Source organism: Taudactylus pleione, unplaced genomic scaffold, assembly GCF_031769625.1.
Source record: "Taudactylus pleione unplaced genomic scaffold, aTauple2 ptg000157l, whole genome shotgun sequence".
NCBI classification, from domain to species: Eukaryota; Metazoa; Chordata; class Amphibia; order Anura; family Myobatrachidae; genus Taudactylus; species Taudactylus pleione.
This window is the reverse complement of record NW_028284559.1, coordinates 678,597-695,629: the sequence shown is the minus strand read 5'-3', so window position 1 is coordinate 695,629 and position 17,033 is coordinate 678,597. Positions and strand designations below refer to the sequence as shown.

Below are 17,033 nucleotides of genomic sequence, written 5' to 3'. Positions count from 1 at the left end.
GCAGAACATGTAGAAAAGCTGCACAGGCCCAGGACTCTGTACTGGAGACACAAAGGCCAAGTCATGCAATTAGTCCTGCAACCTACGTTTGGTAGAAAAAGTGGTTTTCCAGGTATGTGCCAGATATTTTAACAATTACCCGTTACTTTGTATATACATAAAAACTCCCAAATTCACTTAAAGTCACAGGAACCAGTAGAAGCCAATCTAATGCAACACTCAACAAGAAAGAGAGGGAGAGACCGCAGTGATTTCCAGATAGAGAAATAGATTTTAACAAAAATCCTGTCTTCTAACGGTGCCTATCCACTAGCTGATTACACTGTACGATTGCACGATTACGACATCGTAATCATGCAATCGCTCAGTAATCGAACGCAAGTCGTGCACCCAAATGTTGGAAACGACCAGCGATGCGGGCTCCCGTTGGTTATTTCCGACATCAATCCTTGCCGAACATGCAGGCCAATCTGCCGATAACGACAGATTGGCCATGTTCGGGGATGATTGATGTGTCTACACTGAACGATCAATCGTTCAGTGTAGGCACTGCACCCCCTAGGGGAACGACGGTATGATTACGATGTCTTTCCCTGATCTACTAGTGGATGGGCACCTTTGGTCATCCTTTCTGGGAGACCATGGATCACCATGGAAATGTTCTATAGATGCACCCTAAGGGAGGATACACTCCTCTATGGCTGTGCACAAAACTTTTTGCCCCAAAATTGATGTCTGGCTACAAAAGATTAAATTCTAGACATAAGTGAAAATATGGATTGAAGACCAGGTGGACGCTTTACATATTTGCTCTACAGAGGCAGAGTGTTTTGCCACCCAAGATTGAAGACCAGGTGGACACTTTACATATTTGCTTACAGAGGCAGAGTGTTTTGACACCCAAGATTGCTCACCGAACTGGTAGAATGAGTCACCAGGCGATCAAGAATCGCCTGGTGACTCATTTTGAAAGGTATGCTTGTCGGACACCCACAGTGATCCATCTGGCCACCGACTGTTTTGTCACTAGCCAACCTCTTGTGTGCATCATGGAGAACCAAGAGACCATTAGTCTTATAGAATGCAACAGATCTATCCACATAGATCCACAGTTCTCAGACAATGTAAAGAAGAATAATGGCTCAAAGTTGTCCTGGTTGAGTTGGAAACACAAAAATTAACTTTGGATGAAATGAAGGTCTGGTGCGCAGCATCGCCCCGTCTTGATGAAAAACAAAGAACCTACAGGAAAGAGCGGCCAATTCCAAGACCCATTTGGCAGAAGCGCTGAAAAGACCAAGGTAAGATCCCAAGGAACAACCAGGGGAACAAAGCATGGCTGGGCATAGAGCACAACCTGAAGAAAGGTCTGAACTTCAGGGATGTCTGCCAATTTACGTCGGAAAAATATAAAGGGACAAAAATGGTATATTTAGAGAGAAGAATTTCAACACGCTGTTCGATCTGTCTTGCAAGACTTACTCAGTGGCACACAGATACACATTTTTGCATATGAAATTCATCAGTGCAGTCTCGTGAAGCATTGCGACTAAGAAGCACATTTCAGTGAAAAATACTCTTGACGCAAGCCAAGTTACACAAAAAAAGAAAGAGGCGGGGAGCGCACACAAGCCAGAAAACGATACTCAGTAGTTGTGTCTCCACATATGCATATGTTATGGTGATGAAAAATACAACACAATTATGTCAACGATAAATATAAAAACATTATTAACCACAAATTGGCATAAAAATAAATGAATAATTACGGAATTTAAATCACAATCCCCTGATACTACTATATCAGTCAACCATATAAGCTTATATGAAAAAAAATGAGGGAATATTAGAATATAAAAATGATATAATAAAATATATATAAAAATGTACATTTATTCCTCTGAACTACGGTTAACCCTTGCGGCAGCACAGCGGATAAGATCCAAGCCCGCATTCCTGCATTATTATACCTTCCAGCGACGCCTGTTGCAACATGCAGTGAAGCGCATCCATTCTCTGGTAAGAGGTTTTACCTTGCTGAACACTGATCCAGGTATTAAGGCGACCGCCGATTATACCCTCACCAATCACTGACATACGTGTGGGAATCTATGGACTATGCAGGTATGCTCAATGGGAAACCGGCATTCTAAGGTACAGATAGTGCCGTAGGTTATAAACATACCCAGGTCCCTATACGGCTGCTGCAGCAATTCCAATACCTGCTCCCAAACTAAATAACTAATACCAATATTGGATGGTTATAATTCCCCAGAGCAGGTTATTCCGACTAAAGGAATATAATATATTTTGGTGCATGTAGCACAAATTACTAACTACACGGTAGTTATTAAGATCTATTGGACACAAGAATGTGGAGGTTGAACAAAGGCCATATGGAAAACATGTGCCACGCTTGATAAGAACATTTTTACCTTTGTTTTTTGAACCACCCTATTGAGAGACCTCCAATTTTATATTTTTTATATTCTAATATTCCCTCATTATTTTCATATAAGCTTATATGGTTGACTGATATAGTTGTATCAGGGGTTTGTGATTTACATTCCGTATTTATTCATTTATTTTTATGCCAATTTATGGTTAATAAATAATGTTTTTATATTTATCATTGACATAATTGTGTTGTATTTTTCATCACCATAACAAATGCATAAGTGGAGACACGACTACTGAGTATCGTTTTCTGGCTTGTGTGCGCTCCCCGCCTCTTTCTTTTGTTTTTCTACATACCTAATAGAGGGGCTGACTACCCCTTATGAGGGAGCAGCATCAAACTATGACTACATAAGCAGAGTGGCTGGCGCCTATTTGTAAATATTTTTTTTCCTCTGGTTACACAAAACCTGGCATGCCGAGAAGGGCTGTATGCCGCGACTTTGGCAATAGTGTAGGTTAATTGGCTTATGACAGAAAAATTAACCCAAGTGTGTGTGTCCATGTGGCTGGGAATATTGATTCTGAGATCCACTGAGGCAGGGACTGAATGACTGAATGACACATCTTTATATCTAAAGGCCTAGATAAAGACTCTATAAGGGACACTACAGCTGCCCAGGAATACGCTTTCTGTCTTCCTGAAATGTAGAAAAAAAATTCTGGTCTGCTGTGGAGTAAATTGAATGTGGACAAACACTTTAACAATGTGCAAAATAATACATTCGGTATTCCATAAATCTTATTCTACTGGCTTTTCCACATTTTATTAATGGATATACAGAATAGGTATTTTTAACTCATCAATCGCTGGGCAGTGAGCAATCAATATGCATAAAAAAAACAGGAGCTGCATACATAAGGCATTACATGACCATGCAGCCTTAAAATACATTTTTCTGCTGTAAGAGTGTTCCCAGGGAACAGCGTGGTAGAGAGGCTGAGTGGAGGTCAGGCAGCCAGTGAGATCTGTGAGTGACGGATCCTCCAAGCATCACAGAACTTTATATTTGCTATGTAATTTCAACCAAAGATTACAATTCTGCATTATGTGAAGAGTTCCCAAAGGTGTGTATGCACGCATTGCTGCTCTTTTGGGACCAGGTCTTTACCAATTTAGTTTTGAATGGAATATACAGTTTTTGGTAGAATTTTTCTTTACATGAATCTGCATTAAAGTTGCACCACAAATCACTAGTCATTTAAAGAGGTTTATATTTATTATACTCACTTTATCTGCTTAGTGCTTTTGTACCGGATAAAAAGAACTATAGGATATATGTGGACACTGTGAAGCCGCTCAATAGCATGAGGAGCTATGTCCAGCAGGCAATGGCAGTTCTACAAAGAAGAAACAAGTTAAGAGTTGGGTATGTTTTTCTGCATTCCTCTAGAATTCTGTCGTTAGTGGACATAGGGGAAATTTATCAAAGCTTGAATAGAGATAAAGTGGAGAGGAATAAAGTAATAACCAATCAGCTTCTAACTGTCCTTTTACAGGCTGTGTTTGAAAAATGACAGGAGCTGACTGTTAGTATTTTCTCTCCAAGCTTTGATAACTCTCCCCCATAGTCTGGTAGAGAGAGTACCTTCTCTGTGATCTCCTTGATTGAAGCCACTGTGGTAACATCGAAATGGCCACTTCTCCTCTTGTAGTCTATAAAGAGACAGTCCTTTACCCCACGTTCTATGGCCTGCTGTGAGGCTTTCATTACCTCTGAAAGACAAAAAAACGCAGAAAAAAATGATACATAAGATAATTATTAAAGTTATAAGTGAGATAATAAACAGTCATGGCACAACAGGAAACTGGAGGCGATTGTGAAAGCTTATGTGAAGTGAGTGCACTTACCAAGAGGGCATCTGCAGAACCTTCCTGGGGACTCTTTGACCAGCATATCTTTCACAGCATCAACTAACGGTCCTAGAAGGAGCACAGGACGAGGAGAGGTGCAGTCCACTCTTTGAACTCGTTGGTATGCCAAGTTCATAGACTCTAATGAAAGAGAAGTGATTTGTGTGATTGCAGAGGACAGGGAAATATACGCCGGTGGTTTGCAATCAATGGCCCTTCTGCTTTCTATCATAGAACATTTTCAAAAGAAAAGGATGCGGCAAACGGTCAGAGCAAGTTGTAAATACTAGAGTAATATAAGCAGGAAAAAGGCGCTTCTTCTCATTGCTAAACACGCCTATAAAAGGGAAATTCCAACGCTTTAAGCTTTATTGCCAAATATTATATTTCACAAGGTTTCTCACCATCAAGGAAGGGGATAGAATCTGTACTAATTGTGTCCAGCCCTTGAATTTCCTTTCCATCCCGAGACCCACTCCGCTTATGTTTGTGTTTTCTGCGAAAGAAGGACCGCCTGGCGGCGGCAGAAAGCGTCTTGCCTGCAGCACCATCATCTCGTGCCTCTGAGACACTGAGCCGTCGGGAGAATTCTTGTTCCATCCTAAAAGAAAGAGTGGGGCATTCATGGAACATGTTTATTGTACATTTTAAAACAAACAAACTATAAATGAACCAAAGTGACACAATTGAAGGATTTCTGACATGCATATCAGCATGAAAGAATACCTTAATGTTACCAGTTGAACAAATAATGTGTATGCAGAAATGCTCACTTGTATAAGAGATACATCTGCATTCATAGACTTACACGTGGAAGTCTTCATTAATGTGCTCCTAGTGCAGGGGTGGCCAACCCGCGGCTCTCGAGCCGAATGTGGCTCCCGTCTCAGCAGACCCCCACTAGTACTGAGAACGCTGGTCTCTGAAGCGGATCAGAGACTAAAGAAGCCTCTGATCGCTTCAGAGGCCAGCGTTCCCAGTAATGTAGTGCGTGGGTGACGTCATGACGTGAGGAGCCCGCGCGCCTGCTGGATCCAGTTAGATCCAGCAGGCAGCGGAAAAGGTAGCAGCAGCGACGGCGGGACTCTGGAGCCATGACGACGTGGAGCGGTGCCAGCATGAAGACAGGTAAGTTTCTTCATAAAAGTGTGGGCGAGGAGGGGGAGCTAGCACTGCCTTAGGGGGCATGACTACAGGGAGCACTGCAGAAGGGGCACAACTACTTGGGGAATTGCTTAATGGGTAAAACTACAGGGGGCATTGCAGAAGGGACACAACTACTGGGGGCATTGCTTAATGGACACAACTACAGGGGGGCACTGCATATGGAGCACAACTACAGGGGGCACAGCATAATGGGCACTGGCTTTCCCAAGGGCACAGCATAATGGGCTTTCCCAATGTATTTTATGTGGTTCTGGATTTCAATGTGTGTCTTATGTGGATGTGTATTTTAAATGTATTTTATGTGGATCTGGCTTGTTTCTGTGTATTTTATGTGAACGTGGCTATTTCAAGGTTTTCTATATTGCTCTGGCTTTGTCTTTCACTTCAACAGTGAAAAAATTATCTAGGGAAGTTTATGTAAAATGTGTATTTTCAATGTGCTGGGCTCACCCCCAGCATGACTTAAAACAGGGGTGTGATACAAGGTCATGCTCCTGCGAATGTCATACCAAAGGTGTGCGCACAAAAATGGGGCAGGGCCTGTGTCCGCTAGGCCACGCCCAATTCGGCTCTTTAACTTGATCACAGATATTTTTTGGCTCTTTGCCTCTGACTGGTTGGCCACCCCTGTCCTAGTGTAATATAGTGATACAAGGCCCACATATTGCATGTTTTTATACACAGGACAAGACTCTAATAAGACTTCAATGTTGCATATGAAGCAGGGTGAGTTTTATTCCATTTAGTACAGATGTGCCCTCATACATCTAGCCTCAAAACTCCGTGTGGCGCAAGATGCCTGGCGTAAGGGAACCACGAGGACAAATGCTCCTCTGCTTGCACCAAGAGTCTGTAAATGAAGCACACTGGAACTTGGCGTGGAAAAAAGCTGCGGTCACTGCATCGGCAGCACTTCATAACGTCAGGTTGAGCATGTTTGCAGATGATGGATGAGCCTGCACTGAATGACTGCTCGTTCAGTACAGGCTCATCACAGACTGACAAACGACTGCACGATTACCTTGTCGTAATCGTGCAGTCATTTGCCTGTCTTCTGGTGGATGGGCACCTTTAGATGCATTTCCACCCGTAAAAGACGCAAAGAGACATCCGGTGCAAGCAGAGTAGCATGGGACCTGGTGCGCCACGAGGGGCTATTTGCTGCATCTTGTGCGACATTGTATGGAGGACACATCTGTACATAAATGTTCTTAGTAATTGCCAAAAATCACCAATTTATCAAAAAGATTTCACTGTGCTTATAGATATTGTAATATATGATAATTTCATCTTCAAATGTTATTTGTGTTACATAGGGCATAGATTGTGAAATACTAGAGTGCTTCTTAGAGTCTCCACACTCACATATATTTGCTGGGTACTTGGCCTCTCTCCAGCTTCTGTGCATTCTCATCAAGCTGCCAACCCATCCATGTGCCAAAAATCCCTTGAGGGAGAGTATCGTCAACAAACAGTATATCATCCTTCTTGAAGCTCAGTTCCTGCGGGTGCTCCGCCTGTCGCTCATAAAGTGCTCTGCAAATAAGCACAGTGTCATTTAGTTGTATTGCTGGCAATTTATTTGCACTATGTTTAACATGCTCTACTACCTTCATTATGAAATGTCCTGGAAAAATTGATTTTATCGGAAAGCAGACATTATATTCTTAGCTGCAGGAAGTGCAATGAGCTAACGTGGTCACTGTATGGATGAAACCTTTAATTTTCTCTAGTATCAAGTGCTTTAAAAAGAACTTCTCCAGCACCTTAAGGTGCAGTAATGACTGTGATAAGGCAGTGTCAGTAACATCTGTGGTTATTACGAGACCATTTATAGCAAATGATAATGATAGGTTTTCTTCTTGCCGCTATGGCTCAGGAGTTTTGTAGCAATCCAGAGGTCTGTCTCCCCCCAGTGTGAAGCTGAGAAAAAGCAACACAGAAGAAGTGATCCTGCCAATTATACTGTTAATGAGAGATCAAGAAAACCTAAAATGTACTGCAGAATTTATAGACAGATAGATATATATATATATCTAAGTCAGAAATCCACTGTACTCGCCACTCCTAGATTTGGGGTGCAGACCTGCACTCGCCATTCCCAGGACTGGGGTGCAAATGGCATATTGTATGTATAATAGTGTTTCCGACAGGATTTGGGGCAGGCAGGGAGCACGGGGGCAGTAGTGCGTTCGGCTTTGGTGAAGGGGGCTGACATCACTGTTGGGGGCGGGGCAGCATTACTAATTTGAGTGTGCCCAATACCTATGGAGGTGCTGGGCTTCCCCCAAGCTCTTCCTTAATATGAATAGATGCCATGAACAGCAGCGGCCAGGCTGTTTTAACGGGGCACATTTTGCCCTTTAAAAATCAAACAGGGTGCGGCACACTGCTAAAACAGCCTAGCGTGAACACTATATATAAATTGATATATAGAGAGAGTGAGGGAGATACGCAAACACACATACACAGAATGGAGGGGAGATGTATCAAACCGTTCACAGATAAAGTATAGCTACCCATAGCAACCTATCAGCTTCTAACTTTCATGCATCTAACAGTCTACAAAATGACAGTTACAAGCTGATTGCTTGCTATGGGCAACTTCTCCGCTTCATCTCTCTCAAAGGTTTGATACATCTCACCCTATGGGCCTGATTCAAAGGTGGACACAGTGCCGATATGTATGCAGCTGGCCTATATTTTTTGTATTACGCATGCATTCAAGTTGCACAGCGCATGCAACCCAATTGAATTGTGCGTGCACAGAGACACAGCAGAGAATCGGACGCAGGGTTTGAGAATTTTAGTGGGCGTTTTTGGGAGGTAACAGGGCGGCGGGGAAGCCGACACAGACCTGTCCCTGGAAGAGGCTGCATTCAAAGACGCACATCCGCTCACTCAGGCGGCCATACTCAGAGAAAATGCACCAGCCAGTGGACTGGTACAAGTTTCGATTGTGCTCTTAAAGATACACATTGACGGAAATCCACTGTCCTGAAGCGCTGCAAGTGGGCATCTCAGTTGTTTGAAAATCACAGGCGGCCTTAGCATGAAGACACGGCTGCAACAAAAGACTGCCGCGAACTCATTTGCGTCCACCGCAGAATCAGAAGGATGAAATGTAAGTGAAGAATGTTCTGTCACCACAGCCATGGCAGCAGTGATAACCTCAGGGCTGGAGCTCTGTAACTCTCCTGCTCCACCTAACAGCACAGAAGCCCTACACCAAGGTTGTGTCAGTAAAGCTATAGTACTGGTTTCACAAAACCTGCTACTGTATATAGTGCAAAAAAGGTACTATTGTATTGGAAGGAGTAATTATCTCATTAGATATTGGCAATTAGCATTACAAAAAGCCAATCTCTATATATTTCCAGTGTTGTAAATAAGCAGTTGTTATATACAGTACATGTACCCACCCCCCATAAAATTGATGTATATGGTCATGTAATAGAGGCAATGACTGCTCTGAGCGTGTGACTGACCTTACATAGAATCCATCCCCAGGGTGCTCTTTGATTCGGTTAAATTCCTCTACTTTTTGCTGCACCGTCAACTTGACATTTTCTGCTGGCTTCATCATCTCTAGGTAAGCTTCCTCTGCTGTCTTATTCTTCATATCAACCGACCCATACTAAGGTGGGAAAACACACATTAGGAGGTGGAATAAAAACATAAAAGGAAACAAAGCAATACAAGAAATAATTTAACAGCTTATAAATGCACTAAGAAATTAATTGTTATATCACTCAACTTAAAATGAATCGAGAGCATAAGAGCTTTTTGGAATATAACTAACAAACCAAAAGTATAAATGTACAACCCAAATGCTTGTATAAATATGGAAAACACACACGTGTGTGTATATCTATCTTTCCCTCTATCACACACACGTGTGTGTGTATATATATCACAGCTGATAAAAGTGGTAATTAAACAAGTGCTAGTGGTGATAATAGTATATGATATATTGCAGGCAATGCTATATAAGCAGTTGGAGAAATTAGAGGTACACCATAAGAACTAAAGAGTTTGAAGAATATATATGCGATAAGTTGCAGAAGAGTTGTAGAAAGATCAAACAGTATTCATCATAAATGTTAATTGACCTTATATTGGAGTCAATTAACACTTAAGCACTTTCCACATACTTCCAGAATCAAGTCTCCTGTTATTAGCCCCTCCAGTCCTCCAGCCACATTATCCTCTTCTAAATCCAACACATATATCCCATGAAGGTTCCCCCCACAGATCTGCATTCCCAGCTCCACAGGAGATTTTGAGAGGGTTACTGTGCGGAGCTCAGAATGTCTCTTTATGCCATCCGCAGGTGCCCTGGGCAAAGAGAAGAAGAGTAACGGTTTAAAAGCAAAATTAACAGCAAAGAGGAAGTTCATTTTTAAAATAAACAAGAACAAAAAATGCCTACCACAACATGTTGTAAATACACCATGAGAGGAAAGCCATGATTATATGGATAAATAAAATATATATATATATGTATATATATATATATATATATATATATATATATACGGTAAAGTCACCTATGTGAGCTGTGAGGGCTTGTGCTGGGTGTGGCCTCCTTTGAAGTTGGAGTCATGGTCCCCTCATCTTGCTCACTCACAGTATCAATGACGGAATGATTGTCTGGTGTTGCTGCCCCACTGCCGTGAGGCGTGGAATGAGACGTACTCGTATCCAGCCGAGAACTGTTGGAATCATTCATACATACAGCAGAAAGAGAAACAAATTAAAAGACAAATCTAGAATTTGACTGCGTAATGAAGGTAGGTAAACAGGAATACCAAAAATAGGACAAATCTGCTACATAGTGAAACAGACTGCTTTTTACAAGGCCTTCTGAAGACAACTACATGGTAAACCTCACCTGGATCGTGAATGAAGAGGCTGGCACATGTGTGGGTTGTACTGAGCCAGGATAGTAATGGTGTCACACTGCTGTCCAATGATCAGGCGTGCTTGCTGCTCAGTTGCATTCCTCAAGTTTATTCCATTAAACTACAGGAAACAGCAGAAATACCAATACTAAGCGATTGGAGCAATGTGTTTAGGAGGTTTTTTACATGCTTCACTGAAGAAATACAATACAATGTCATATTGCACAGCATATCAACAGTTTAATGATTTAAAACTCATGTCAACCAACTTGAATGTGATATAAATTCTCCTATTCTACAATTATTAGCTGCCTTTAAGGCTTTACAGTTTGGGATTTTAAAGTAAACTTCTATATGTTCTGATTATCAAATGATTGGATAAGTCAAGCTCTATGAGGAGACCAATGGTATTAGCTGTGGGGAGGAGAGCAGGACAGCAGAAATGTAATTCTGGGTGGATTGCTTCATAAATCCAATATCCTAATGGTCAGAATCCCAGCGCCGGAATCCTGACCACTGACATCCAGACGGTGAGTATTAGGGTTAGGGGTTAGGCACTACGTGGAGGATTAGGCCTAGGCCTACGGAAAGGTGGGCGAGGGTCATAATAATTACCAAATTCTGTAGGGATTCTTACATTCGGGATGCCGCTGTCGGTATTCTGACCATTGGGATCCCGTACCTAAGCCCTCACAGACACCTATAGTATAGTATTGGCACTACTGTGTGCAGTCTATACATTACAAGTTATACATATTTTTTGGTGGTTGATGTTGTATATTTAATTTCTATAAAAGGTATTCTAATTGAAATGCTTAGACATTTAAGTTTAACAACAGTGGAAAGAAGCAGTACCTCTAGCAGCTGATCCCCGTACTCTAAACCAGCTTGCTGGGCAATGCTTCCTGACATCACCTTGGAGACAAAGATACCCCCGTTCTCACCGCTACCGATTGAAATTCCCAGGGGTTCGGCTCCTTTCTGTACCTTGACATGTCGTGGCTCATCTACTAGTGGTCTGTGGAGAAAGCAAAGAGCACAGTCTCTCATTTACCAGCAGAAGTGCCTCCAATTCAATATTTTTACACTCTTGAGAACGGATTTGGAAATCTTTCACATTTACTCAAGGAGCTTTGATACATTGCACACTTGTTAAACTGCACAAGAATCAGTCTAGCCTGTTATAAGTAGGCACAGGCTTGTACCAGATTCATCAAAAGAGCTGTGTAATCCACTGGATTTGTACTAAAGCTGGTGGCATTAGGCAAATTTCCACAGCAAGGCTCTACAACATCCAACTGTAATATCCAGGAATGACCCACAATGTACCGCTTTACATTACATATGCGGGTTAAGGTCCTGACTCAGGGTTGTACGCAGATTGCTCTGACATTTTACACAGATGCTCGGATTTGCATTTCCCAGCGGTTGCGACATTTGCATATTTTCACATAGCAGCTACGTACACAGACGCAGCAGCGGCAGCATTAGCGTACAACTCTGATCAGTCCCTAAATGACAGGAGGTATGGTCTTCTACAGTACACCCTTCTCGGGACTTCTGCTATCAGCCAGCGTCAAATAGAATAACACAGAGATCTTGCTCTTTTGACAGCAGCAACTATAAAAAACATGATCTTTATACTGAAATCAATTTGTTGTGACAACTAGTCTGCCCGAGTTTATTAGAAAGAAAAGAATTGCTGAAATCACTTCTTGGCCAATCAGAAGTTATACCCTGACTAAGAGGATAAAGGTTTAGAACTAAGGGCCGTATTCAATTTGAGGCGAAAAGCCGTTTCTGCGTTTTATTGGTGAAAACTTTTCGCCGATGACGTCATTTTCGCCTGTTCTGATTTTACTATTCAATTTGAAAGACAATCCGCCTAGGCGTAAATGTCAATGCAATGTAATAGGCGGAAAAGTTTCGCCTATGAATAGGAGGTGTAAAAAAGTGCAGAATTGGGATTTTGGGGTGAAACGCAGCGGGAACCCCCATGCAGCCTTCAGACAGTCCCCCAAAGGTAAACTGTGTCAAAAAACCCCGTAAGAACACCCCAAAAAATGACTGAATTTGGGGGCGTAAAAAAAAAAATGTTGGGGTACAAAGTTAAAAACTAGCGAACTTGACTCTGGGGGTGGGGGGGTGGGGGGGGGCCCCAAGTATGCCCCAAGTGTTTTTTGATTGCAGGTGCTTGCGGCAGGTGGATTTTTTCAACTTTAATTTAGCAACTTTTAAATATGCTGGCCCCCATTTTCAAGTACCCCAAATTTGCTGGGATAACTTATTTTCAACAAAAAAAACTCCTAAATACTATTCTGCGCCACTTATTAAAAAAAGCTATTTAGCTGCTATTGAGCCAGTTAAAAACACCAAATACCTTCAGCAAGTCAAATCGGGGTTCACCATAGCTTACCCTCATGTCAGAGCATCATTTGGGGGTGTCAGGCTGATTTCCCCAAATCTGACAGTACTTTCCGCCTGTTCCAAGTTTCGCCGGGTCACGTTTTCGCCTACTTTCAAATTGAATACGGCGATATGTGGGCACGCGCGCAATACTTTTCCGCCTGCGAAACAGGCGAAGTAGGCGGAAAGTCCGGGGAGGCGAAAAAGTATCGTGGGTCTGCTCTAATTGAATACAGCTCTAAAAGTAACTCTTTGTGCACTTGTAAAAAGTAACTTTGTCCACTTTTACAGTGGTATGATCATGTCTTTTTTTTACAGCAACCTTAAAAACTTTTTTCCATGACAGGTTTAATTAACGGCCACAACTGGAAGAAATGCTCTGAAGAATGTGAAAATTACCTGTATAATCTTCCAATGTGTATGTGTGATAAAGCTGTACTCAACAATTGCATTAAACCAATGTCTGTACTATACTAAAAAGCAATATATCTGCCTCCATCTGTAACTTGATTTCCAGTTCAAATCCCATCCCAAGACAAGATCACTGCATGCATCAACATGCAAGAGTTGAAGAGGAGAGGAAGCCTGACAGATAAATTACAGTAAAGACCAGCAAATACAATGCAAACCCCCACCCAATGCAGCCAGTAAGAAAATGGATTGCATGGCGACCAGCAAGCGCAATGCAAACCCCCACCCAATGCAGCCTGTAAGAAAATGGTTTGTACGGGAACTGCAAGAAAGCATTCCAGCATGCTACCAGTAGGAGGTTATGAAAGCTGTATGAAAAGCAGCAGAAGTCAAGAGTAACAGACTGAAAAAGAGGCAGACCTCAAGCATCTTACTGAGGAAAACCGGGGCCTAGAATGAGCTGGAAGCCTCAGTAAAGACCTAGTTCGTAAAACATATCTGGAAGATGAGAGATGGGGAAAGTAGTAGTAATGGCTTGGGGGTGAAGTGAGGGAAACATTAGAAGGATGAAAGTGGGTAAGGGATAGTATGACAAAGAGGGACAAAAAAAACGAGAGAACAGGGAGAAAAACGACAGATCAGAGGCAAAGTTGTGTCAAAATAAAAATGGAGAGAGAGCGAAAGAAATGGTAAAAATATAGAATTGGCCACGAGGTAGCAGGGTTGCACAAAGTTGCACATGGTACAAAGTGAGTATAACACAAATTAAGCATCACATGTAGTTTGGAATGAGAGGACGGATAACAGACCATGTTAGAGGAAGGGAAAAGAGGAAAGAAATAAAAAGAACACGAATTAGTAGCTGACATTTAAGAGACAAAAACATGAAAACCATTACAAACACAAGACACATTGTCATTCACAGGTAATTCATCATTATTCTGTAATACAGGTGCAGCATCATTACTGGGATTACAGCTTTGATTAGACACAGTAACTTAGACCTTTCCATAATGATCACACATAAAACCTGTCAGGAATGGCATATAACATTTATATGACACTAGCTGAGATACCTGGGTTGAAGACTGGACCCTGTACATCTGCAGCCTTTGTTGACTGTGAGCATTAGGGTTAGGAGTTAGGCACAAAGTGGAGAATTAGGGTTAGGCTGCGGAAAGGTGGGTAAGGGTTATAATACTTACCAAATTCTGTAGATCCCGTACCCATCCCCTCACAGACACCTATAGTATAGTATTGGCACTACTGTGTGCAGTCAATACATTATAAGTTATACATATTTTTTTGGTGGTTGTGGCATAATGTATAAAGGACACTACTACTGCGTGGCATAAAGTGTATAAGGGGTACTACTGTGTGGCATAACCTGAATGGGCTCTGTGTGGCATAATCTGAATGGGCTTTGTGTGGGGGCAAATGTATGGGTTTTTTTTTACCTTTGGGGGGGGCCCTTTTAAGATCTTGTACGTGTCCCACAATGTTCTAGTTACGCCCAGGGGTGCAGAGAGGGGGGGGGGGGGGAGAGTGGGAACTAATTACCCGGGCTTGTTGGATGGGCCAGAGTCTGACGTAGCCCCCCTCCCTCTTACCAGTCTGCTGACTTCCTGATGGAGCTGGTACAATCCATGTAGATACGAAGGGCACGAACCACATCCAGGAAAGCTTCACCTGTAAACAGGTTTGAAGACTGAAAATCCGGGACTACAATTTCCTCATCTATATGGAAATGGGATACTACCTTTAGAAGGTAACCCGCCTTAGTACGAAGGACAGCTCTATTTTGATGAAAAATCATATATGGAGAGCAACATGACAGTGCTGCCAAGTCAGAAACTATACGAGCTGAGGAGATATCGAGGAGAAAAAGTGTCTTTGCTGCCAACCATCTTAAGGCCACCTTATCCAAGGGTTCAAAGGGGGGAAGCTTACAGAGCCCTGAAAACCAAGGATAAATCCCATGGTGCTACTGGAGGGACAAACTGAGAACCCTTTGCAAAAATATTCTTACATCTGCTAGGGTCGCAATTCTGCGCTGGAACAAAACTGACAAAGCGGAGGCCTGAACCCTCAAGGTAGTCAGACACAGACCTAAGCCTAACCCAGCCTGCAGAAAAGCAAGTACTCTTGAAAACCTTAGGGTCATATTTTGGTTGGCAACACCAACGATAATATGAATGCCAAATCCTGTGATAGATGCGGGCGGAAGCAGGCTTCCATGCCCTCATCATCGTCTGGATCACAGAAGCAGATGGAAGCCTCAATAGCCACGCCGTCAAAGCCAGCCGAGGCAAATCCGGATATAGGCAGGGACCCTGCACTAGTAAATCTGGTTGTAGAGGCAGTGGAAGTGGCCTGTCTATGGATAGACATGTTAGATCGGTGAACCAATGTCTTCTGGGCCAGGCAGGAGCTATTAGTATTAACCTGCTGCCTTCCTGCTTGAACTTTCTGACGACTCTTGGGAGGAGGGATCTCAAATAAAAGAAAAGCCTGGGACTGCCTAGGCAGTCCCGCTGTTAAACAGGTGCGTCTGGACACTTGCCGCGCATCAAACGAAAGAACTGAATGCCTGTGGCTGGAGGCGGGGTATATAGGGAGGAGGACCAGTGCATGCTGGGAGCTTTAAAGCTGTAGCTGTTTGGTGCAATGGATCTCTCCAACTACATACCCCAAGGTAGATTCTGTGGACCCTGAAGAAGAAAGTTTTTTTTCCCCCTAAGGGAGCGTGGCCACACCTCCTGCGATTAGGCCACACCCCTTTCCCCCAGGCCTGGGGTGGCTCTCTACGCCCTTGCATACAAAGGCTCTGAATTTAACATGAACTTGCATGAGTCATCAAGTTCTCTCAGGCGAAGGTTAAAAGAATACTTTTGTTATATTCTTCGCACAGATTTTTGGCAGACTGATAATTTCCACTGGAGCCAGCCTTGGAACCTGTGTAATTTAAGAATGTCCCCATTTTTAGCGATTGTGTGACAGTGTGTGGCAAAAACATAATCCTGGTCAAACTACACCACCATGCAAAATTTGGTGGAGCTAGGTCCAAAACTCTGGCCGTGCATAAAGGACAAAAAGATGGACAGCCAAACAAGCAGTCTGATTGAGAGGCAAACTAACAAAATTGTAGTTGTGGAAAACTTCAATTGAAAAGATCCGTTACTAAAATTTAGCATGGAGAGTGGCGGTAGATTTTCCTTCTATCACTGTGGGGCAGTGGCGGATTTTACCTAGAAGCTGTCCAGTAAAAATCCGCCACCACCAGTGACCAGTACTTGGAAGCACCATCTGCTAATCGTATGCAGGACAGGAATTCTGGACTGCGATTGGCAGATGTGCTTCCAATGGGAAGCACTTTTTGCCAGCTCTCTAATATGCAGCGTTTCAAGTGGCTGCAGCCAATGCAGTCCCTAGAAGCCAGTGGCTTGGGCACAAGTGCAAGACCCATCCTTTTTTCCTCTTCCCTTACAGTGCTGCTGCTTAGGCAATCTGACCCCCAGAAGACATGAGGTAGAAGCCGCCACACACTGTGGGGTATATTTATTAAAGTTCTCATTTTAACTGCAGCATTTAACATACTGTGTCACAGTTTTCTCTAGGGATACAGAGTTACGTACAGCAGCCATGTAACAAGATTACACCCTCTGGAGAGGAGGATCAAAAAAAAAAAAACGCTCATGCAGAGTAGTTTTACCTGTTATAGTCAGTGTAACGCTAACTGCAAACTCCTCTGACCAATTCCTTGTTTGTGAATGCCTGTTCTGCACAGGACAAAAAGGCTGCACATACACAGTAAGAACCAACAGTTTCTCGAA

General features: G+C 42.8%; 1 protein-coding gene across 4 annotated transcripts in view; it reads right to left on the bottom strand.

Moving 5' to 3' along the window:
* DLG5 (discs large MAGUK scaffold protein 5) overlaps positions 1-17,033 on the bottom strand; it is a 171,566-nt gene that overhangs the window by 19,165 nt on the left and 135,368 nt on the right. For 3 of the 4 annotated variants that reach the window (XM_088474939.1, XM_088474940.1, XM_088474941.1), the window contains 10 exons: positions 11,239-11,401; positions 10,374-10,504; positions 10,030-10,194; positions 9,634-9,817; positions 8,968-9,116; positions 6,845-7,015; positions 4,717-4,913; positions 4,310-4,453; positions 4,047-4,174; positions 3,689-3,798 (listed from right to left, as the gene is read on the bottom strand). In XM_088474939.1, coding sequence (XP_088331065.1) covers positions 3,689-3,798; positions 4,047-4,174; positions 4,310-4,453; positions 4,717-4,913; positions 6,845-7,015; positions 8,968-9,116; positions 9,634-9,817; positions 10,030-10,194; positions 10,374-10,504; positions 11,239-11,401 — 1,542 coding nt within the window. Of the gene's footprint in view, positions 1-3,688; positions 3,799-4,046; positions 4,175-4,309; positions 4,454-4,716; positions 4,914-6,844; positions 7,016-8,967; positions 9,117-9,633; positions 9,818-10,029; positions 10,195-10,373; positions 10,505-11,238; positions 11,429-13,620; positions 13,735-17,033 lie in introns of all 4 variants that reach the window. The other variant, XM_088474942.1, reaches the window with a different exon arrangement.